The sequence below is a fragment of the Colobus angolensis genome, unplaced genomic scaffold (genome assembly GCF_000951035.1).
Source record: "Colobus angolensis palliatus isolate OR3802 unplaced genomic scaffold, Cang.pa_1.0 Scaffold34, whole genome shotgun sequence".
Taxonomy (NCBI): Eukaryota; Metazoa; Chordata; class Mammalia; order Primates; family Cercopithecidae; genus Colobus; species Colobus angolensis.
In genome coordinates, this window is record NW_012116710.1 from 1,932,130 (window position 1) to 1,955,689 (window position 23,560).

Here is a 23,560-nt window from a genome sequence, read left to right on the forward strand (position 1 = left end):
TGGGGCTAGGAGAAAGCAATGAACTTTAGGGAGAACACACAGGAACTTTAAGGGCAAACTGCAATTGCAGCCAGGTGTCCTGTCCCCCTCAGTCCAGTATGTTCTCCACTTGGCCTGGTAGTTAGGACTCAGTGTGAGCCTTGAGCACTCCTTTCCTGTGTGCTGGAGACCCTAAGCAGCTGTGGGCACCCTACAGACATTTCTTGAGTGCTTATCATGTGCCAGCAATGCACCAAGGGGTGGGGATTCAGCAGTGAGAAAGCAGAGCACCCTGCTCTTGGGAAGTTTCCATTCTAGTTGGGGGAGACCGACAATAAACAATGAATGCCACAATATGATCTCAGATATTCATCTATCTGCAGCCAGACACAGAAGTGACTACCTTCACCATTGCGGCTGTTTTCTTTTCTGTTCTCCTCCCAAGGACATCTTTTCTATTGCTTGAAGTTTAGCTCCCATTCAGGTCCTCCAGGGCATGGAGCACCCTGGCTTGGCATTTCATTTCCTGGCTTTGAACAAGTTCCATGGTTATTAGCAAAGAAATGTGGTTCTAGGGGAAGATGATGAGGCTTCATCCTAACGGCTTGCTCGGCTGACACAAAAGAACCTGCCTGATCACGCTGCCTGATTGGGAGCTGAAGTCTGGCTTGGGCTGGGAGACCCTGGCCCAGTGCTGCCCATGGGATGTGGGTTCTGCAGCCCCACAATCATTGCCCGCTCCGACTTCCCCTGCTTCAGTGGCTTCTAGCCAGGACTAGGTAGGATTGCTGGCCTGGGGCCATTTAGAAACAAGTGGGGGTGTAGTTTTGGCTGCTGGAATGACTGGGAGACTTCTAGCATTTAGAGAGTGGGGGCTGGTGGGTAGACATCCTACAGGGAGCAGGACAGTCCTGCCCAGTGAATTGTCTTGTCCAAGATGCCAAGAGCCTCCTCCTCAAGCAACACTCCTTGGGGAAGAGCTTGGCCTAAACTGTCTTTCCCCAAGTCTGTGTGGACATCCTGGGAAGAGCTTGGGGCTGGGAATTGCCGTCTTCAGGCCTTGCTCAGGTCATCCTTCTCTGAGCCTCCCGCATTTAGCACTTTGGTAAAATGGGGCTCAAGCAACTGATGTGATAGATTAAGGGGAGGCCAACTGCCCATCTGCATTCTCCATGCCTGGACATGGCTGTCCAGCCTCCTGGGCAAAAGCCGTGCCACAGTGACCCTCGTTCCCTGCTCCACACAAAGGGGCCACTGGGGTCAGCCTACACACCCAAACTCCCCCTGCACAGAACTGAACGGCTCCTCACCACCCGCAGCGCAACCCTTTAGCCCAGTGACACTTTACTGGCAGGGCCCTGGTTGGCCCCAGGGCCAGCTGCCCAGGGAAGGGCTTGGCACCAGAGTGAGAGGCTGCAGAACATATTTCCAGTTGGGTTTACAGGCCAAGAGCCTCAGTCCCTTCCCACCACTGTTCCCACTGGCCCTGCCCGCCTGCCCAGCACATTAGCATTTAAATATCTCCAAAGTCATCTCCACCAAAGCCCTCTCCCCCCATGGAATCCACCAGGGAGGGAGCATTTGAATCCCTCTCCCAGACTCCCCTTTCCTCATAATGGCCATACTGTATTCATCAGCTTCTGTATGTGGCATTAGCCGAAAGAAGGAGCAAGGGCGCCTAGCAACCCAGAGGAGGCTGAGAAAGAGGTGGGAAGGAAGTGATTTTCATGTAATCATTCACTTCTACAAAAGCCGTTGTCAGGTACACACTGGAAACACAGCTGTTTTATTATTCTCCTAACCTACTTTTAATCTTTTGAGAATCTTTACCAATATAAAAGGCAAAAAGAAAGAGCTTAATTCAGCCATTTTCTGCCAGGCCATATAAGTTATATTTTTGCCTCAAACTAAGGCTCTGCTTACAAAAGTTGTGTGTGCATGTGTCTGTGTGTGGGTGAGTCTGTGGGTGTGTGTCTGTGTGTGTGTGTGTGTAGCTGTCTGTTTGAAGGAAAATGTCGAAGAAAGAAAAGGCTGTGGGTTGGAAGCCCCAGGAGGGCCACCAAGCTCTGTTCTGGCTTCTTGGATCCAAAAGCCCATACCCCATGTGCTGTTGGATCTGGCAGTTTTCACGCATCTTCTTGGCCAGGCGCTGGAAGAGCAAGGAGCCTAGGAGGGATGAAGTGTTGGTTCTTCTCATCCATCCCTGTTGGACCCAAGCTGGTAGCCCTAAGAGGCATGTGTATCTGCTTTAGTGATGGGCTGTTCAGCATTTGCGCTTCTCAGAAATCTGATTAGTTCACCTGATGGGAACGGAAGCTGGGATGTTGGAAAGGACGTGGGAGCTTGTTTGCATAGTATAATTGAGTATCATCAGCCACCAAAAGAAACCAGATTAAGGGGATGGTACCAGGTACTCCACTATACACTTTACATTCATTACGTCTTTCTTTCACAGGCAAGGAAGTTGAGGTTCAAAGAGGTGAAGTAATTTGCCCAGGGTTGCATAGCAGTAAGCGGAAGAGTAGAGCTCCAAGCTGGGTCTGCTGACCCCAAAGTTTTTGCCCTTTTCATTAAGCCCCTGCAAGGCTTAAGGCATGCAGCCTGGCTAGAGCTCTCTTGTTTAACTTAGGCCCCTTTGGCTTGGTGTTTCAGTGCCTTCTCCCAACGTGGGCCAGGTTCCCGGGGCAATTAGAAGATTCGTTTGTTTGTAAGCCCAAAGTGACTCCTCACACTGGCCAGTGTGTGTACTTTTCTCTAAAGTAAATGGACAAGTGATTTCCTCTCCCTGGGTGTTAGTTTTTTCATCTATAAAATGGAGATAATAAATAACAATGGCACCCACCTTAACAGTATAGATGAGGTGAGTTTAATACCTGTACAGCGCTTTCCATCTGGTATGTCATAGGTGCTAAGAAAAGTTAGTTGGTGTCATTGTGATCATCAGCATGACTATCATCATACACCCTCTTACTGGTGCTTTCGTGGCAGGGTGGGTTAATGCTGCATTTGTCAAAGACCTAAGGCAAACACCAGCCAATTCCAGGACATAGAGATGGATTTAATTGGTCGGCCTGCTGATGCTGGCTTTGGTGACAAGCAGAGGCGTGCCCTTCTGCTCTGACCGGCGGCTCTCTTTGCAGATTTGAAAGCACATTTCTAGGGTAGCTTTTTCTGAAAGTTGTGCTGCCATAGAAGCTGTAGAAAATCCCAGAGCAGCATTTGTACCTTCATGGGTAGGTGGGGCCCTGGCCCCTACTGCGACTGAACTCACTACTACACTGACCTCATCTCCCATACCCCTCCCCACAAGTTGCTCCTCTCTGCCAGATGTTGTTTGAGAGCTTATCTGCCTTTGCTTGCTCTCTGTCTCTCCTGCTAAAGTGTAAGCTCCTTAAGGGTAGGAGCTCTGTAACATTTAGTGACAGCTTCAGCCTCCATTCCTGGGACTTGTGCCTGGCACATGGTAGACACTAAATGCATGCTTATAGTGGGGGGAAGAGGGAATTGGCTTTTTCATTTCCTCCAGGTTTTTGAGTACTGGAATATCCTGGGAGGGAATAAATGTTGACTAAGCACCTGCTGCTCATGAGGGCTCCTGGCTGGGTTTCTGAATATTCTCCAGAGTATTTCTCAATGCTCTCCAAGAACCAGGACGGTGCTGGAGGTTTGTTTCACAAATATTATTTCATGTTCTGTGTGTGAGAGAGATATGCTGCCCACATATGCACGATGACCATTTCCCCAGTCTCCCCAGTTGGATAAGTCACTCAAAGAGGTAGGAAAAAGAAGTGAAGCTTTCTCCCCCAAACATCTAAGAAATTAGACATTCTACTTGCATGATCAAGGCAGGAATGTGGAGAAAAGGTGAGCATGTTTCCAGCAACTCACCTGTGTCTAACCTGGGGATGACAATGCTCACCTCAGGGCAGTGTGTGGGATACACAGGTCATAGGACATACAGTCTTGTAAACTGTAAAGTGCTGTCCATGTGGACTGAGACAGCGTATGCTGAGTATCCATCATGATGACTGTAGCTAAAGTGTGGGTGGGGAAAATTTGTCCTTGTCCATCCATCCTTTCTTGCTTCTCCCAGCAAATGTCATCAAAGAGCTACTCTGTGCAGCCCTGTGGCCCTAGCTGGGAAGGTGGGCTACACCCTTATTCATTGTTCTCTGTACCTACCGTGCACCAGGGCTCATTGGAACCAGTTGCCTTGAAAGAGGTGGGGTTGCCCCAGAGCTGGAGGCGGGACCACCTCTCTTCTAAAGGGGCCCCACTCCCCTGTTCCCATGCAAATCTGTCCTCCAAACATCTGAATGTGGACCGCCCACAGCTGTGCTGCCAGAACGCCCCCCATTCATTGCTGCAGAACATGGGGAGTGATCCCTTTCTCAGCTACTGACCCAGCTTGCTTAGGGTTTGTTTTGTTGAGACTGTTTTCCCTTCAAATTGTGTTGAGAAATAGGAAGCCCTTTCTCCGCTGAGCTGCTCCCTTTGTAGCGTCCTGGGAGATGCTGGTCAGTAGGCTCAGTTGCCTGGTCTTCCTTTCACTGAGGTGGGGTTGCCTTTGTTCTGTTTGACTTGACAGCTGCAGAGCGTTTAAATCCCAGCTGAGACTCCAGGCCTACTCAGCAGACCAGGAGGTCCTAGTTTTTCTCTGTAAAGTGTAGAGCCAGAACGCGCTGGGTTCAAACCCAACTCTCTTCCTTATAAGCTGTTTGACTTTGCAGGAGCCTATTTCCACTTCTGAAAAAAATGGAGACAATAATACTTACCTAGTAAGATCATTAGGCAGATTATGAGATTGTGTACATGAGAGTCTGTAGTATGCAGTAGGTTTCAACAAACATTAACTCAAGTTTTTCACTTCTTAAGGCATTACTAAAGCGATGGATGGGCTGGTTCATGAATGTTCTGTTAGCTTATTTTACTAACTTTCTTTTCCCCTTTTGCCAAGTCATTCTAATGGCCACTATGATTTTGTTTGTTTGTGCTTGTGGGATTTTTAGTTGAAGAAAGTAGCTGTAGGTGAAATAGACTTGAAATAATGCTTTGGCGGAGACAATGCTGTGTTCACCAGTCATTTATTTTTCTCTTCCTGTGTAAATGGGAAGACTACATTCCCCAGACTTCCTTGTCTTTAGGTTGCAACCAAGTCACTTGGATGTGGCCAATAATGTGTATTTGGGAGTGACGGAAACCCTCAGGCCTAACCCTTAAAACTTTCCCAAGCAAACCTCCAGTTTCTCTGCCTCAGAGGCTGTGCTGGAAGCTTGTATTAAGAGATGGAGGTATCATAAAGGAAAAACACTTAATATCACAGATCACCGGGTGGAAGAGAGCCCCTTCACAGGGGTTGTGCTTTAATCTTTGTGTGGGTGAGAAATAAACTTTTATTGTGCTAAACTACTGAAATCTGGGGATTTATTGTTTAATACAGCATAACCTAGCAGTAATTATCTTAACAAATACACCACCTCACCGAGGAGTTAATTAGTTCCTTTCTAGATGAGAGGCAAGGATGACAATTTGAGCCATGTTGCATTTTCACAACCACAAGCATCTGTGTAAGAACACAAACATATATCAGTTATGCTTTTTGTAAAGGAGCCTAATGATGCAGACTCCATGTGAAGGCATCCCATGGTTCTTCATGGGATGTTTTCAAGAAATCCAATCCCATACATTCTCAGGCTCTGCTATGCCCAAATGATCATGTGTCTGAGCAGAAAAGCTGATCTCAAAATTGGTTTTTCAAATGTGAAAAGTAGAAGAGGCCAGGGAAGAAAATGTTAGATCTGGAGTCAGGGAGATGTTAAGTTGCTGCTAAAATCCTGATGATGTTCAAATCTATGTCTCTAGCCCAGACATCTATATGTAGCCCTAGACTTTCCATGTGTCTCTTGAACATCTCACTTGATGTCTCAAACTTCCCTTCTCCAAATTAATACCCATTTCCCCACTTTATACCTTGAACCACCCTTTAAAAAACCTGGATCACCCTCTAGTGTTGCACCCCCACCCATCATATTGCTCAGTCTGGGTATTCGTCCAGCCAATATCAATCTTGTATAACCTACCCTCTAAAGATTTCTTGAGAATCAAGAAGATAAGGTAACAACAGAAAAAAAAATTGTTTTAACTTCCCACCCAAACAGAGAAACAAGAGTAGTAAAACAAAAACCCTACGGACAGCAACTTCAGCACAACTAGGTGACTCCATGAACTACAAAATTTGAATAGATGGGGCCAGATGCCAACAGCAATGACATCTGCATAATATCAGTTCTGCAGGATAAGATGAAGATGAACATAAAGGTAAAGGGAATTCTGACGATCCAGCACCAGGAAACCCAGAAAGCTCTAACATGTACTGGGAGAGGACTCTCTTTGGGGGTAGAAGCTTGGTGGACTTGTCTGAGAACATCACCTCAAATGAGGAGGGGGCCTATGCAGTCTCTAACCCGTAGGTAAGTGGGGGAGGACTGCAGCAAATTTGGGCAGAGGTCTGGGCCCTGTGAACACTACACACTAACCAGTTGAGGCCCCATTGTCATTAAGAAGAAATTACGGGAAGCAGAATCCAAATTGAGCAGGACAGAGACACTAGAGGAAGTGAAAGGAGAAATTTTGGATAGGAGTGGGAGAAAATAATAGAGAACAATAATTTCAGAAAGAACTATCCGTATGGCCATAGTTTTAAAGAGTTTTTGGCAATAAAAGAAGAAGGAAAGTTCAGACTGTGAGTCTGGAAAAATCTATCCTGGACCACTCTCATTCCTCTACACAAGAAAATCCTCTCCTAAGAGTACAGGAAAATCTATCTCACCTACACGTGAGCAACAGAAGAGCACTGTGATCAAAACTTATGCAAAGCCCTAAGAAAATAATTATGGGGAGGATATTGTCCCAAGGCATTGCACAAAGACAGACTTACAAAACAGCGGAACACTGAAACTTAATATTTCAAAACAAGCTAAAGGAAATTAATAAACCAATAGATACTATGAGGCAAATAGCATAAATGAAATTGTTAGACAAAAAGACTATTTAAAATAAGAGCTGACAGGAAGAACAACTTACACAAGAAAAACTTTCAAAAAAATAACTAAAATGAAGGAATAACAGTGAATACAGACCATGGATAATTATGATAAAGTAAACAGAAGATGGAAAGGAGGGAAAATGTAAAAATAAAGTCAGAAATGAACAAAGACTTGTTAAAGAATGAAAGAAAAAGTGATAGGTATAGAAGGTGAGCAAAGAAGTTCCAACATACATACAAGTCCCCAAAGAAGAGACCCTAAGCAATGGAAGAGAATAAATACAACAATAATTTCGGGATGTTTTTTCTCCTGAAAGAGAAGACTTGAACTTGCATCTTGAAAAAATATACCATGAGCCTGAGAAAATTAACACAGATTAGTCACTGTTGGACTTTATTAAATTATAGCACAAAACCTGTTGGACATCCAGACCAAAAGAATAAGTGCTTTATAAGGGGAAGCAAGTTATATTGGCACCAGACTTTTCTACAGCAGCACTTTGTGCCAGAAAACAACTAAGCAATATATTCCAGATACTTAGGAAAAGAAAAAGAGCCAAGGATTTTATATACAGCCAAATTGCCTTTCAAGTATGAAAGTGACAGATCAACTATTCTAAACATGCAAGAACTCAGCAAATACTATTTCCTATGAGCCTTTCCAGGGGAATTTACTAGAGAACAAGCTACAGATAACAAAATTGACTGGAAAGGCATTAACATAAGGGCTGGGGGTGATCATTAAATTCATAGTTAACTATCAAATTCACATTAAATAATGACTATAAGGAGTCTGGCATGGTGGTGCATGCCTGTAGTCACCGCTACTCAGGAGGCTGAGGCAGAAGGATCATTTGAACCCAAGAGTTCAAGGCTGCCGTGAGCCATGATCACACCACTGCACTCCAGCCTTGGCAACATAGCAAGATCCCATCTCAATCAGTCAGTCAATCATTCAATCAATCAGTAAAGGCTATTATGTGATGGTTGTATGTTCTGATAATCTAGACAGTATATGCAAAATTTGAAGATAATAGCATATATATGAAAAGTAGAAAAAGTTTACAGATTGACTTTTAAGTATTAACTGGAAGCAAATGGATATTTCTTCAAATTGGATGCTAGCAGGTAGGGAGGGAAGACAATTGGAGGCTGTAGCTAATTTCAGTATTCCTCACAGCAGAGAACCAACAGACTGTGTCAAAAAAGGGGAGGACTAAGGGTATTGTGTAAAGGTGCTGGTTTAATGGTGAACATCAGACTAAAAATGACAGACTTTTCCCCATAGAGGTAGGGGAGCAAGATGGAAAAATCATTTGAGAAAATACCCACCTTTCACATGAATCTTTAAGCCCAACATGCCCTCTTTCATCTCTTCTCCAATCTTGAAAGATGTGCCTTCTCCAGCAGCTTTCTCTGATTGCTTTAGCACAAGTTTCTCTTTCCCCCCATCTGTCTTCTCCTAGCTACTGGGCACCTTGTTTTGTGAATGTTTTATCTCACCTGAGGACAGAGATGGAGTGCTATGTAAAACTGAGTGGTACATCTTTCAGAGTCTGACACAGGGCTCTGCACAGTAGGCAGGTGAATGAACTCAGTGAATGCTGGTCCATCAGTAATTCGGGTTTGATTAGAGGATTTGGGCTAATACCCTCTGGGTTTTTCTAAGAGCTAAATGTTGCTATTAGCTTCAGTTTGAAGTGAGAACAATTCAATTCAACATGACTTAAATAAAAGAGGAATTTATAGGCCTCTGAAATGAAATGTTCTAGGATAGGTCTGATTTCAGGTCTGATCCAGGGACTTGAGTCATGTGCTAATATTGGTCAGCCTTTGCTCTAGACTCTGCTTTCCTGTGTGTTGGCTTTAATTCTCAGGTAGATTCTTCCTTCATGGCCAGTGATGCTCCCAGCAGTTACAAGCTTAACATCCCCAGAAAAAAAAAAAAAGTGTCCCGTTGACTTGCCTTGCATCATATGCTTGTCTATGAACCAGTCACCGTGGCCAAGAGAAATCCTTGGATTGGCCAAGCCTGGGTCATGTGGCCAGCCCTGAATCTACCTCTGAGTGGAGAAGAGGTAGCTTTCCAAAGTAAAATTGAGGTACTGTTACCCAAAAAGGAAAGATGGATGCTAAGTAGGCAAAAACAGCAGATGTCCATTTCAGTGATGGGCCCAAAGAGCAAATTGAAAAAGTGAACAAACAAACAAACAAACAAACCTGCAAGTGAAAATCATTGGTTTGGGGGACATATCTTTGGGGCTTGTGGGTCAAAAGCTTTCTTTGGTGTTGCCTAACTCACATAGCATTTATTTACCATGTTAGGCAGAGGGCCCACTCCAATGAGTGGTGGGATTCAGTCAGGATTGGGGAGCGGCTCTCCCACAAGTCTGAGGGCTTTGCTCACTCTGACCTGCACACTCTGACCCAGGACAGTGGAGAAAGGACACCCAGTTTGTGGCAGCATTAACAAGTGTGGTGGATTGAAGGCCCAGTGTCTGGTCAGGCACTGAGTAGCTCGGTGAGTTGCCACTGGGATTTGGCCTCCCATTTCATGGGTCAGCAGCTGCACCGCTTTTTGCTTCCCCATGTGGCTCACTGACCTTTCTAAGCAGAACAGGGAATCCACTGAGGTAGCAAATAGGGACACTAAGACAAAGCAGGACGAATTAAAAATACAACCATTTCCTCTCAAGTCTTTAACACTTTTCTCCACTGGACCCTTCCTACCAACGTTTAAGCATCCTTAGGCTTCTACCATTTCCAAAAACCTTCCCCAAATTGTATTTACCCTTTTACTACCAGCCTATCTCACACCCCCGCTCACAGCAAAATGTCTGGAGTTTGTTCTTGTATATCCTCTTTCCAGCTTCTCCTACCCCATCTCGGCACACTCTGGTCTGCTGGCACTACCTGCCTCTCCCTGCCCTTGCACTTCATGAAAGAGCTCTCCCTCAGTTCCTCACAGAGCTCCAAGACCCTAAACCCAGTGAGCCTTTTGTTAGAGGAGAAAAAAAATACACTGATTTCTCAGGTTCAGAGGCAGCATTATGATCTTCCATTTTAATAGGCAATTTGTTGAATGACTTAACACAGTTGAGCAGACCCACAATAGAATGACTTGTACCGTGTAATCCAGTTCTGAAGAGGGAGAAAATACCGATACTTTGCCTGGAAAGGAAAGAGTTCTGGGGTCCATTGGGCGTGAGTATTTTCTTTGAATCTTTAAAGTGCTACCACATGGAGGAGAGGAATGTGGTCTGGGTGCCCCCAGAACGAGGAACACAGGAAGAGAGTTCATCTTATCTTAAAAAATGTTCTAGTAGTCAGAGGTCTCTGAAGAAGAAAGGGTCTGTGTCAGGAGATAGTGAGCTCCCTGTCACTGGTGGTAAGCAAGCAGAGACTATTCTGTCAGAAGTACTCAGAAGAGAGTTCTGTGTTGAATAAGAGGTTACACCAGAGGCCTTCTGAGGCTGATTCCATGTTGGAAATTGTGGGACTGAATGAGCACACATCTCTAGAGGCAGACCTTCATGGACTTGCACCTGCCATTTCCCAGCTGTGTGGTTTGGGCACCTTACAGCTGAGGAGACTCTGTTCCTCAGTCTCCTCGGCTGTAAAAGGGGGCCAGTAATAGCACCTACCACATAAGGTTGCTGTGATTTTTTTTTTCTTTTTTCTTTTTTGAGACAGAGTCTTGCTCTGTCACACAGGCTGGAGTGCAGTGGTGTGATCTAGGCTCACTGTAACCTTCGCCTCCCAGTTCAAGCAATTCTCGTGCCTCAGCCTCCCATGTAGCTGGGATTATAGGTGCCCGTCACAATGCCCGGCTAATTTTTGTGTTTTTAGTAGAGACAGGGTTTCACCATGTTGGCCAGGCTGCTGTCAAACTCCTGACCCTAGGTGATCCACTCGCCTCAGCCTCCCAAAGCGCTGGGATTATAGGCATGAGCCACCCACCATGCCCTGCCGGGTTGCTGTGAATATTCAGTAACACATGAAGGGCAGTAATGCATGGTGCCTGTACATTGAGAGGTCAGTAAGTGTTTCCTGTTTTGTATTTTTAGTGCCAGCCCTGTTCTCTAGATGGCATTTGATACCTAAGCATGAGTCTCATCGGCTGCATTTGGATTTGAGCTCTGGATTTTCCTTGGCAACTTCTAGGGACTGGGCTCAAAGGGAGCCTGGGGAAAGTGTTCGAGAAGCCACTGTCATTTCCGTCGTGCATGTCATGCTGTCCACAGCAGTTTTTATCAAAAAGGAGCTTGGGGACTAAGAAAGTAGTTATCTTGTGTACCATGTAGGAAGCCGAGAGGGGGGAATCTGTTCTGAAAGGGAGAAGGACACGGTGGGCCTCCCTCAGTCCTCCTCGCCCTGCCACCTTTTATGCTGAGGTCAGCTATGCAAATGTATCATCCTGGACAGAATCTTATGACACTTTTCTCATGGTGGCCTTAATCACAAGGAAAAGGAAACAGTCGTTTTACCTTAAACATGACTTACCTTGCAAGCAGGCACTAGATCCCAGGGGCTCGTGGTCCTTATTGCGTGAATCCTTGCAACAGTCCTGATAGGGAAGTTTCTTCCCTACTTTGCTGATAAGGAAACTAAGCCTCAGAGAGATTAAGTAACTTGTCCGGGTCACACAGCTGAGGCTGGGGTCCTAAGCATTCAAGTTCTTGCTATTCACTGAGCTGTTATTCATAACGTCTGGCAAATTCCCAAATTAATTGAGGACATTTACACTTGATCATGTGGTCCCCAAGAATAGAACTCTTATAAAGGGGGTCCTGGGTAGGTTAGGAAGTTTAATTATCCATTGTGGAGTTTTTCTGAAGGGTAGAGTGTGGGTGGGGGATTTCAGAGACCAGGGCCACCCTCTCACCACACATCTGACTTCTGTTTATGCCATCATCTTTGTGCCTTCCTACAGGTCTGGGTAGATGCTGGAACGCAGATCTTTTTCTCCTATGCCATTTGCCTGGGCTGTCTGACCGCTCTGGGAAGTTATAACAATTATAACAACAACTGCTACAGGTGAGCATTTCCCTGGGCCCTGCCAGCTCTCCACCAAACCCTCAGAGCCCTCTAACCTGCCAGGCTAGTTTATGTTTGTCTGCCCACCTTGCAGGGCCCCAGGAAGAGACAGATAGGCTGTTTGTTGACCTCCCACTACCCAAGGATCAAAGAGTGGGTCACCAAGGAGCTAGGAGAATAACAAATGTAACCAGAGTCTCTCTCAGGCTGCAATACCAATCCCCCGCCACCACCAGCATCTCATTCAGGTCTCAGTGCCACCTCGTATGGGTAAAGACATATCCCAGGGTGGATAAGTGACTTGCCTGAGTCACAGAGCTAGTACATACACCAAGGGCCTTGTTCTCCCGCCTACTATTTAGAAACCTGCTTCCTGCCCCTTCATACTTGACTGTAGGGTCCTCTTCTGCCCCACCTGGGGCCAGTGCCCCACCTTGCCCCTCAGCCTAACACGTCTCTTTGGCCTCCGGTAGATGGCTGCACCAGGGCTGGGAGGGAGTTCAGGTGAGGAGGTGAGCCCCAGGCTGTCTGACCCTTGGCTGCCTGGCCTCTTATGCCTGCAGCTTGAGTTCTACAGCAAGGCTGACACCCGTGGAGGGCAGAAGACCTGCCCAAGGTCACCCAGCAGTGTGTGGTGGAAGTGCTGGTCTAGGATGATGGTCAGTCTGTTGACATTTCAGTCTGTTGGGGTCTCGGCACCCCTGAACTCAGTGCCTGGTACACAATAGGCTAATATTTCATGGTAGATGGACAGCACATCTCTTCCTTAGAGTCTAAGAGCTCCATAAGCAGGGATAAGACCATGGAATGACAGTGCAAAAATCTCTTATCACAGAGTAGTGGAGAAAGGAAGGAAGGTTTTGTTGTTGTTGTTGTTGTTGTTTTTTAACAAATGGTTCTGAGATAGGATAAGTATTTTGGGGAAGTCATCAAATTAGATTCTCATATATCATCTCACCTTTCTACCATAATAAATGTCAGATTGATTAAAGAGTTAAACATTTTTTGAAAGAAAATCATCCTGTAAGTAGGAATGAAATACTGATTTCAGAATGGGAAAAGATGTAGAAAACATCAACAATAATTAAAGAAATCACAAAAGAACTAACTAAGTGATAGACTGGTCCACATAAATATGGAGAACTTCTAAATTTCTGGAAGGAAACACAGAAACTATTCCAAATAGCCACCTCCATAATTTGAGACTGGGAAGTCAGAGGTGGGGAGGCAGGCTTTTCCCACTACGACCTTCTATACAGCTTAAATGGGTTTGTTTTGTTTAGTTTCTTTTGTTTAACTCTGAGTACGTATTGCTTTTATAATTGTTTTAAAAATTGTTAATACAAATATCATCTACGTTATTTTATTTCCAAATATGAGAATTTTCTGTAAGATTAACAAGCATTCCCACAATGTACGATACTCAAGGGGTTTATATCCACAACATATGAATAATACAAACAGATCTATAGGAAAAATACTAAAATACCAGTAGAAAAACAAGCAACACACTCTTTTTTTCTTTTGGAGATGGAGTCTTGCTCTGTCGCCCAGGCTGGACTGCAGAGCTGTGATTTCGGCTCACTGCAAGCTCCGCCTCCCGGGTTCATGCCATTCTCCTGCCTCAGCCTCCCCAAGCGTCTGGGACTACAGGCACCCGCCACCACGCCCAGCTAATTTTTTGTATTCTTCGTAGAGACGGGGTTTCACTGTGTTAGCCAGGATGGTCTCGATCTCCTGACCTCGTGATCCGCCCGCCTCAGCCTACCAAAGTGCTGGGATTACAGGCATGAGCCACGGCACCCGGCCAACACACTCTTAAAATATTGAGAGTGTTTTTCCCAAGTCCTGTTCAGCATAGGTGAGGGTAGGTAAGCAGGTTGTGCCATACGCCTGCTGGTGGGACAGGAACTTGGAATTAACCACCACATCACTGGGTCATCGTGTGGCCCGAGTGGCACCGTGCATTTGAAATAACTTTTATCAGTGACAGTGTCCCTCCCACATTACCCCAACTTTGAAACAGGGAAAGTGAAGCTGGTTGAGGCGGTACCTTGCTAGACATGGCAGGGCCTGGACTCTGACTGGGGTCTCTCAGTGTCCATCCTGGCCTCCCCACTACATCCTTTCTGAGAGCTAGCTTAGCGGTCACATTATGAACTCACTTGTTAAATCGGCAGTGTTTGCTGTGTGTCTACTAAGTGCGAGGCTCTGGAGTCGGTGCCATGGGAGATGCAGACAGCAGTGGTGCAGCCTATAGAGTTTGTAATTTGGGGAAATCAAGACAATGGGGAAGTTAATATGGGCAGGTCCAGCATGCTGAAAAGAGAAGCTATTATAGAATCCAGTGTGCCATCAGGCCGCCGTGAGTTCTGCTTCTCGGGTTTTTTGGATGAGAGGTATTTGGGTGACCGGATGACGACGAGATGCTAGAGACAGTCAGAACAGGCTGTCCAGAAGAAGGCTTCTAGGTTTTGTGGAGGATGTGGGCATGGGGGATGAGAAGTGAAGCACTTTGTCAGCCATGATGAAAATGTTAATTATAGACAGGAAGCAAGAGGCACCCAGATAGGAAGAACAGCACATGCAGGCTTCCGGGTTGGGCCAAGTCTGACCCCCTTGGGATACCAGAGAGGGCTACTGTCTGTGTACAGTATCACCCATCAGTAGCTTACAGTCAGCATGGGGACCTCTGTGCTGGGACCTTCAGAGATCACTTGGTCACTGTCCTCTCCAGCTAGGCCGTCAGCACCATGAGGACGTGGGCTACATGTTCTTGTTCTCTGCTGCATCCCTTGTACTTAGTTTAGTGCTGGCTTCTATGCAGGGAAGTCAGAACAAAATCACCCCATTACACAAGCAAGGAGACAGCGGCCCGTGGAGCTCAAGTCCCTTGCTCCTGTTTACATTGCCAGAGCTGGAGCGTGGCTTTTCACCTGAATCTTCCTGGCTCCTGCACCCCCATTCCTCACTACCAGGGGTGGCCAGCTGTTTCCCAACTGCTGGAGTTGAAGAGGGTTTGGTCAAAAGTGCCTTGTCTCCAGCCTGTGTCTTGGGGCAGTGGCAGTTTCATTCCCCAAAGAATGTGTGGATGATGTGTGCTGTCAGCCGTGAGTCCCTTCTGCTTCCCCCTCCAGCAGGCAGGGTTTTATTCCATCTCTCCCATCAGCAGAAGAAAGCAAATCCCCTGGGTGGCAATGCAAAATCAGAAGGTTCATTTTATTTCCTTTTCCAAATTGTTCTGCAAGTGGGTCTTCTCAACTCCAATGGAGTAAATTAGTACCCTCTCTCCTGACAGCACAATAGCTTCTGGAGGTCTTAAAAGCCCAGTTCAGCGCCTGCCGACTTCAAAGCACTGTTATATAAGCCTTTTACCTTGACGTGGGAGCTGGGGACGGAATTAGAGGGCTGGAAATGGAGCAAGCCAGGCAGGGAAAATCCTCACTTCCGAAGACACCACTAACCTCTGTCTGCTTGAAGGGGTGGGTGTTCTAGGGACTGGAGGGGAGGAGGGACAGGTCATGCATGGGGCTGGAAGGGATCTCAGGTCCCTAAACAGCTTCTCTGTCTCTCCTTCTGTCTCTCCCTAATGTGAGAAAGTCACTCAACAGACCTGTGCAGGAAGATGGGAATTTTTTAACAAGGGACGTTTGTTTTTCAACACCTGTGTGGATGCCTAGAGACAATTTTTTAAAGTCAGGATTTGTTCATCATAATTTTTAGGGTGCATCATTTTTGTTTAGCTCCTAGCAAAAGCATGGGCTTTGATCTATTTGACTCATCTCCCCCAGCCTCAGGATTCAGTGAAACATAGCCCAGGGCTGGCACACTGCAGGTCCTGAGAGCATCACGTGGGAGAATTTCAGAATGGAGAGGCTGTAGGCAAAAGCTTTCCTCCCTGGTATCATCCAATGTCCACTGCTTGATAAGTCAGGGCCATTTTGCCTCAGACTTCAGGAAACAGGCACAAGGAGCAGATGTATCCCAACCTTAGGAATAACTCTGCCCTTACCTGGGCATAGCTGAATTTCTTTTTGAGCAGAGGTAAATCAGACTTGCAGATAAAGTCCCCAGTTATACCAGCCCAGCCAGCATTCACAGTGCCAGAAGAGTTATTTAAAGGAACATGTATCAGTCATCCATGGCCACAATACTGCTATGTAACAAACAACCCCAGCACACAGGGGCTGACCACAGCGACTGCTTGCTTGTATTGCTCACAAGTCTGCTGGTCAGCTGGGGAGACTCTCTTGCAGGCTATGGATTGAAAGACCCTGGGTTTGGCTCCAAAGTCCAAGCCAGGCTCAAGTCAGCTCCACGTGGGTACATTCTGGGGTCCAGGCTAAAGGGATAGCAGCTCCCCTGGGGAAGTTCTCATGGAAAATCACAGAAATGATATAGGACAAATCCAATCATGCAAGCACATCTCAAGCCTCTGTTTATGTCACATCTGCTAACATCCTGTTGTCCAAAGCAAGTCATGTGGCTAAGCCCAAAGTCAGTGAAGGCAGGGAAATATACTTCACTCCAAGGAGGAAGGTTGTGAGACTGAGTCCTTGCGGAAAAATGATTTGATCTAGTGCAAGGCCAAGAAATTCTGTTATCCAAGCACCTTGTATAGCCAGTGAGATCAGGTTCGAAGAAAGAATATTGCAGGTAGAATTGGAACCCAAGGCTCTTGACCACCAGTTCAATGCTCTCTCTACTCTGCCCTTGATTCCTAGGGTCATTGCAAGGCAACAGGGTGTTACAACCACCAACAATGTTAATGTAAGCTTTGGTTGCATTATAAAAAGTATGATGTCAGGAGAAGAGGAGGTGAGAGTCCTGCTGTGTTGTCGAGACTAGTTCTGGATGTGACAATTGAGGAGGGACTGGATAAGCTGGAGTGTATTACAGATTTCAAGCAAAATAAGGAATTGATAAGGGAACCGGAAGGTTTAACGGAGAACAAAAAACCCAAGGGGCTATAGGGCCATTATCTTCAGATCTGCCAAGCCTGAATGAACTCCAGACTGTTTTGGAGGGTAAAGCTAACTTTATCAGAGATTTCAAGCATGGGTGAATACAATATGAGAAAGTTCTTAGCACTCTAAGCAGTAACAAGGAGAAAGTACTACTGGAAAAAATGGCCAGCTCCTCATTCCTGGGTGTGCAAGCAGAGGTCAGCCGGCCACCCGCAGGGATGCTATGGAGGCTAGTCATGCCCCTGGCAGGAGGTTGAACAAGGTCACCTGGTAGCTCCTCCCCTACAAAATGGGGTATTAACATGGATTGTATGCGTAAGTCTCAGTCCAGGCACTGCATAGTTGAGATTCTAAGGGCTAACTTCCTGACTTGGTAATTTTAGGATGCCAGGCCTGAGGCAGGATCAGCTGGGACTCAAGGGTACCGTCTTCATCTTGACAAAGTTCCATTGTTTCTAGTCTGATTTCTCCTGGGTCATGGCTTTATGCTGGTGCTTCTTAGCTGGTGAGTCCCCCCTCCCAAGAGCAGGGGACAGTCACTGCTCTGATAAACCTCTCCATGCAAGGGTCCAACCTGGAAGGGGCTGCTCCCTCGCAGCAGCAGAGCAGAGACAGACTGAGGTCTGGCAGACGCTGCTCCAGTGAACAGCTTGGCCAGGATGAATGTCACCATAAAGCCTCTCCCCCGGAGGCTGCCGGAGCTTCAGGTGCAAGGCCCATGGTTGCTCCCCTGGCTGAGAAGCCCCCATTTCTCCCATGGAGGCTTCTCCTGCCCTCTTTGCTTTGAGCTCCCAGGAATACTTTCCCAGGCTTTCTCTCCTACCAGGGACTTGGAGGAGTGTCGGTGTGTTTCGGAGTATTTTCTCATTAGTTCTGCATTTTCCCATGTGCCAGCCTCCCTTCCCACGCTGACTCCATATTTCTGATTCCTGACCTACCTTATCTTCTAGAAATTCAGGAGAAGCTGTGTGACCATGGGCCAGCCACCTAACCTCTCTGAACCATGAGTGCTCCATCAGAAAAATGGAGCTGCCTGTGCCCGCACTTCTCTGCCTGCCCCACAGGACAACCATGGTGCTCGGGTGGAGAACGTTCGAGCCGCGCACCGGTTCCGCCCACTCTGACCCTAGTGCCTCTCACTGCTTCCCCACAGGGACTGCATCATGCTCTGTTGCCTGAACAGTGGCACCAGCTTTGTGGCTGGATTTGCCATCTTCTCAGTCCTGGGTTTTATGGCGTACGAGCAGGGAGTACCCATTGCTGAGGTGGCAGAGTCAGGTAAGTTCGCCAAAGGAGGGGATAGAAAAGGCGGCGAGGGAGGCCGGGAGTGATGGTCATCATGGAAATGCCATCTTCCTCTTTGGCTCACACATCTGGATTCAGGCCTCAGAAAGGGGCCCCACCATTCATCCACAATCCAGGATCCTGGGAATTACCGAGGAGGAAAGCCTCGACACCTCCTCCCTCCCGAATCCAAGGCATCCCCAAGTTTTGTAGATGCTGTCACCCACTTCATTCATTTCTCCCAAGCTCCACTGTCTCCCCACTAGCCCGGGCCACCATCACTGCTCACCTGGATGGCTCAGAAACCTTTCACTGGACTCTGCCTCTGCTATTGTCACTTCCACTTCGTGCTCTATCCTGCAGAGGGATTTCTTTTTTTTTTCAAAATGCGAATCTGAACATGTCTTCTCTGATGAAAAGCCTTGCTTGGCTTCTTATAGTGCTAGACTCAGCATGGCCACAAGGCCCTGTGTTGCCTGGCCCCTGTGGCCTCACCAGCCTCACCACCCACCATTCTCCCATGCTCACTCTGCCCCACCACAGTGGTCTGCTTCACTTCTGCAAGTTAACTCTCTCCTCCTCCCTCAGGGCCTTTGCACATGCTTCCCCTTGCTTGGAGAGCACCTCTCCCTCCCTCTCTTTCCCTGTTCTAGACACAGAAGCACCATGAGTGTGACAGCCTTGAGTAGAGATTGACATGTGTGTGGAGCAAACCCACCACGAGCAGTGTTATCATTGTTTGGGTGATTGTGCAAAATGGTGAGAAACTGTTTCCTTGATTTACATGGTATTTGAATTTCCAGAGAATTAAGTGCATATGAAAAAGTACATAGTTTGTGTTTACATGACAAACAGAGTCTAACCTCAGATAAGTATGAATAGGTTTTTCACCTACAAGCATGTCCAGTGGGACATTTTTTTAAGAGCAGCACAGGGCATCTGGCCTCCCTGGCCTCCATCTACTCAAGGCCAGTCCTGCCCCCACTCATTGTGACAACTGACCCACCTCCCTCTTGAGCCCCGGTCCAGGGTGTGACTGTTTAGGTTTGGCCTGTGCAGTCAGGGAAGCACCCCTCTGACCCACCAAGACCGGCAGGCCACGGGGTGTGGATGTCAAAGGAGGCAGCTGATCAGCAAGCTCTGCTCCACGGCTGCTCAGAGTCCACCTTGCTCTTGGTCATGTTTATCAGAGATGGAGGGGCCCTGCTGAAATCAGGGGTACAAGCTAGACCACAGGATATGAGTGCGATCAAAGCTCTCAATCGCTGGGCACCTACTCATTGGACAGGAACTCTTCCACACATCATCTCATAGGATGCTCAGCTCAGCCCTCTGAAGTGGCATTTTTGCTACCCCCATTTTACAGATGAGAAAACTGAGGCTCAGGGACGTGAGGCCACTTAACTAAGGACACGCAGGCTGGAAGCAAGAGAGCTGGAACTTAATCCAGGCCATCTGGCTATCAAACTCATGTACTTCCCACTCCATCCCACTATGGCCGGGTCACCTAGCCCTTCACAAAACACCTCTGCCTCTTCCTCACGTTCAACCACAGGCAGCCCTGTGAAGAGGGATCATTGCCTTCTCAACAATAGTGTTGCTTACTGTGAGAATCCGTGTCCTCCTCTGAAACTCCCTCGTAGTGTTGCGTAAGACAGAGTAGCCACAGCACTGTTGTTGTTCATTTTATCATTGCTTCCGTTTTGGAGGGGAGTCCAAGAGAGGAGTAATAAGAAGAAAAAAAGCCAACTAAAATTAAATTTTGGACTTTTTCTTATTCAAACTGAAAGAATACTCATTGTGGAAAAATAGAGAAACATTAACAGAAGAAAAAAATTCAAATACAATGCAACACCTTGGGGTTATCCCGCTAGGATTTTTCATACATATCATACATATGTAGCTATAAGCATGATGATCAAAACTGGATGATATTATCCTTGGCATTATGTAGGCTGAGTTCTTCCATTTCTAATAAAGCATGAGGAGCTTGGCCCTCAGTAAAAACAGACTGTTATCATGAGTTGTGTGGTATTCCATTGAATTGATGCACTAGAATTGACTTTCTCTGTCCCACTCGTCAGGCTGAAGACAGTTGTTTTTCATATACTACCTCATGAAATGCTCCTGGCACCTCTGCAACATAGGTTTTACCAGGGCCTCCACTCGTGGCTGTGCAGACGATGCCCTGCACAACTCCAGCAGTCCTAGCTTTTACAGTGCCAGTTACAGACGAGGACTTTGTAGCTCAGAAAGATGAAGTGCTTCATCCAAGAGCATACAGTCCATAAGCAGTGCAGCCTGGATCTGGTCTCTTCTGCCTCGCTTTCTTGTGTTGCTGTTGGCATCAAGCAGGAAAGCCTGCCCTGTGCCCCTGGTTGGGGGTGTAGATCACACCAAGACCCTCTTTAGGAGTCTGCCAATTGGAGCAAATGCAAGTTACAGCTGAATATGTAGTCACCTCACCTTTCTCAGAAGGACCTGGGCTCACTTTCAGAGGCATAATTTTTGGAAAATACTTAATTAGATGCCAGAACACTCAGTGGGATGTCCCAGAACACCTTGGAGACTGAGCCAGGGAGACAGAATGTACTTCTTGCAGGGCTCAGATTTTGTTCTGTTCTAAGCCTAGTGCCTGAGATTTGCTGACCTTCCCTGCATGTCCTGCAGTCTGTCTCTCTGATGCTGTTGCACTCAGGATGCTGTCTCCTAGGGAAGAGTTTTACACAGGTTACAGTTGGGTCTTGCTTCTTTATCTAGCCTAATAATCTCTTAACTGGAGTATGTGGTCCTTTTGTATTTTGCAATGATTGATATGGTTAGGTCCTGAGGTCTGTTTTAGGACGGAAAATGTCAGAATAATAATCAAAAGTGGAAAGTGTCACATGTGTGGTAGAAGCGCAAAGTGATATGTTATTAACTTGAATAAGTTATGATGTATAGTCTTGGTCCAATTGCTTAGAGAAAAATAATAAGAGATAGAACTAAAAAGCTAATAGATGAAACAAAATTGAAAATTAAAAATATTTATTAACCCAAAAGAATGCAGGAAAGTGCCACATAGTAAAACTAAACAAAATAAGCAAACAAAAACAGAAAACCAAAAAGAAAACAAACACAAAATAGTAGACTTAAATCTAACCATATTAATACTTATATTAAATTTAAATGGACTAGATACACCAATTAAAAGGTAGAGATTATCAGACCAGATTTTTTTTTAAAAAAAAGACCCAACTATAAAATGTCTAAAAGAGACACACTTTAAAGACACAGATAAAGTATAAAAGAATGGGTAAAGATATACCATTCAAGCAATAAACATAAGAAAACTGGCTTGACTGTATTAGTGTTGGACAGAGTAAACTTCAAGTCAAAAAGTATTAGCAGAGATAAAGAAGAACACCTCGTATTGATAAAAGGGGCAATTCATTGAGAAGACATAGCAATCCTAGTGAGTTTGTACCTGAAAGCAGAGATTTGTTATACAGGGAGCTAAAACTGATAGAACTAGAGGGGAAAATAGACAAATCCACAAACATAGTTGGAGATTTTAACACCCCTCTCTAATGATAGAACAATTATATGAAATGTCAATAAAGACACAGAGATCTGAACAATACTATCAACCACAATGACTTCACTAATATTTATCAAACAGTGCACTCAGTACTTACAGAGCACAATTCTTTTCCAGTGGACATGGAACATTCACCAAGATAGACCATATACTATGCCACAAAACAAGCATCAGTGTATCTCAAGAAATTGAAATCTATTAATATAATGCACCATGTTAATAGATCTAACAAAAAAACATAAGATTAGCTTCATAAATGCGTAAAAAACCTTTAACAAAATTTAACACCCATTTACAATATAAAATAATCAAGAAAATAGAAATTGAGGAGTAGTTTTTGAAATGATGTGTGTGTAAAAGTTTTTAAAAAGCAGATATCTATAGTATCCTACCCATTATGTGAAAAAAGAAGGGGAGATGAGAAAATATGTCTACTCATTTGTGCAAAAGAAATACAGAAAGGATTAACTAGAAACAAACAAGAATGGTTACCTTCAGGGATGGTCAGAAAAGGGGTGGAAAGAAGGGAGGAATGGGAATAAGGGAGGAAGAATGAGAAGGAAGCAGTGCTTCTTTGAATAGATCTTTTTTTTAAATTAGCTCTGAGTCTTGGTAATGTTTCACATACCACTCAAACCATCATTTTTTTTGTAGTGGAACCCCAAATTGAATACAAATAGTAACAAATGAACTTAACTATACTACAAATGAAAAATGTCACCATGCTGAAGGGAATGGGGAAGGAAAAACTAACCTATGTAACTTTGAGAAACAGCATCTTGACTGGATATTGTAAGGCTAAAGACAAAAATAACTGTATTGTGCTCCAATTAGTATAGGGGTAGCAATTCTGCAACTGTTATAAGTGCGTATATTAGGATTGAACAAATAGGTAAATGTTTTATAGATAGATTTTTCACTGAGAAAGAAGTTATAAATAAGGAAAGGACAGATGCTAGAATGTCTTTTATTGGAATTGGAAGTATCAGTATATTAAAACTCATGGTTTTCATCTGTGTACAGATAGATATAGAAATATTCATGTGTATATGCATGGATAAATATACATATATTTCCTATCTTTGTGTGCTGAGAGAGCTTACAAGCAATAATACTCCATAGTTATGATCACACCTGTGGCTCAGATCTTGGTTTCTAAACACTATTCTTCAATTAAAAAAAAAAAAAAAAAAAAAAACAGGGCTCCTTGGCAAAGCAGTTGATTTCAGGGCTAGGGCAAGACAAGGTGAAGCTAGAACATTTTTGTGATGCCAAAAAAAAAGGAAGTGCTCAGAAAAAAAGGATGGAGGCATGTCAAAAAGCCATGGAAATCAACCTGAAGGAACTCCCAATGGTCAAAACTGAAATAACTTGAACAGTAAAATAAATAATGATAGTATTGGATTGTAACCCATAGAATAAACTACCCAGGAGTCCATACTGACATATATAAATAATTGAATAAATAAATGGTGTGAAAGGATACTATTCCTTGGAGAAGAATTATAATTAATAAATATAGAAGGAATAAGGGAAATACCAAATCACCATTAGGCAAACACCATTGTAATCATGGTTGCAGGCAAGACCCACCAATGGATGCTAAAATCAGTAGGTAAAAGTTGGAGTAGAAACAGGATATTTTCATAATCTCAAAATATTTCCCTC

General features: G+C 45.2%; 1 protein-coding gene across 1 annotated transcript in view; it reads left to right on the forward strand.

Annotated features, from left to right (window-relative positions):
* Nucleotides 1–23,560, forward strand: part of SLC6A11 (solute carrier family 6 (neurotransmitter transporter), member 11) — a 128,252-nt gene that overhangs the window by 89,419 nt on the left and 15,273 nt on the right. The window contains exons 10-11 of the mRNA XM_011952508.1: nucleotides 11,958–12,061; nucleotides 18,182–18,306. Of these exons, the coding sequence (XP_011807898.1) occupies nucleotides 11,958–12,061; nucleotides 18,182–18,306 (229 nt within the window). The remainder of the gene's footprint in view (nucleotides 1–11,957; nucleotides 12,062–18,181; nucleotides 18,307–23,560) is intronic.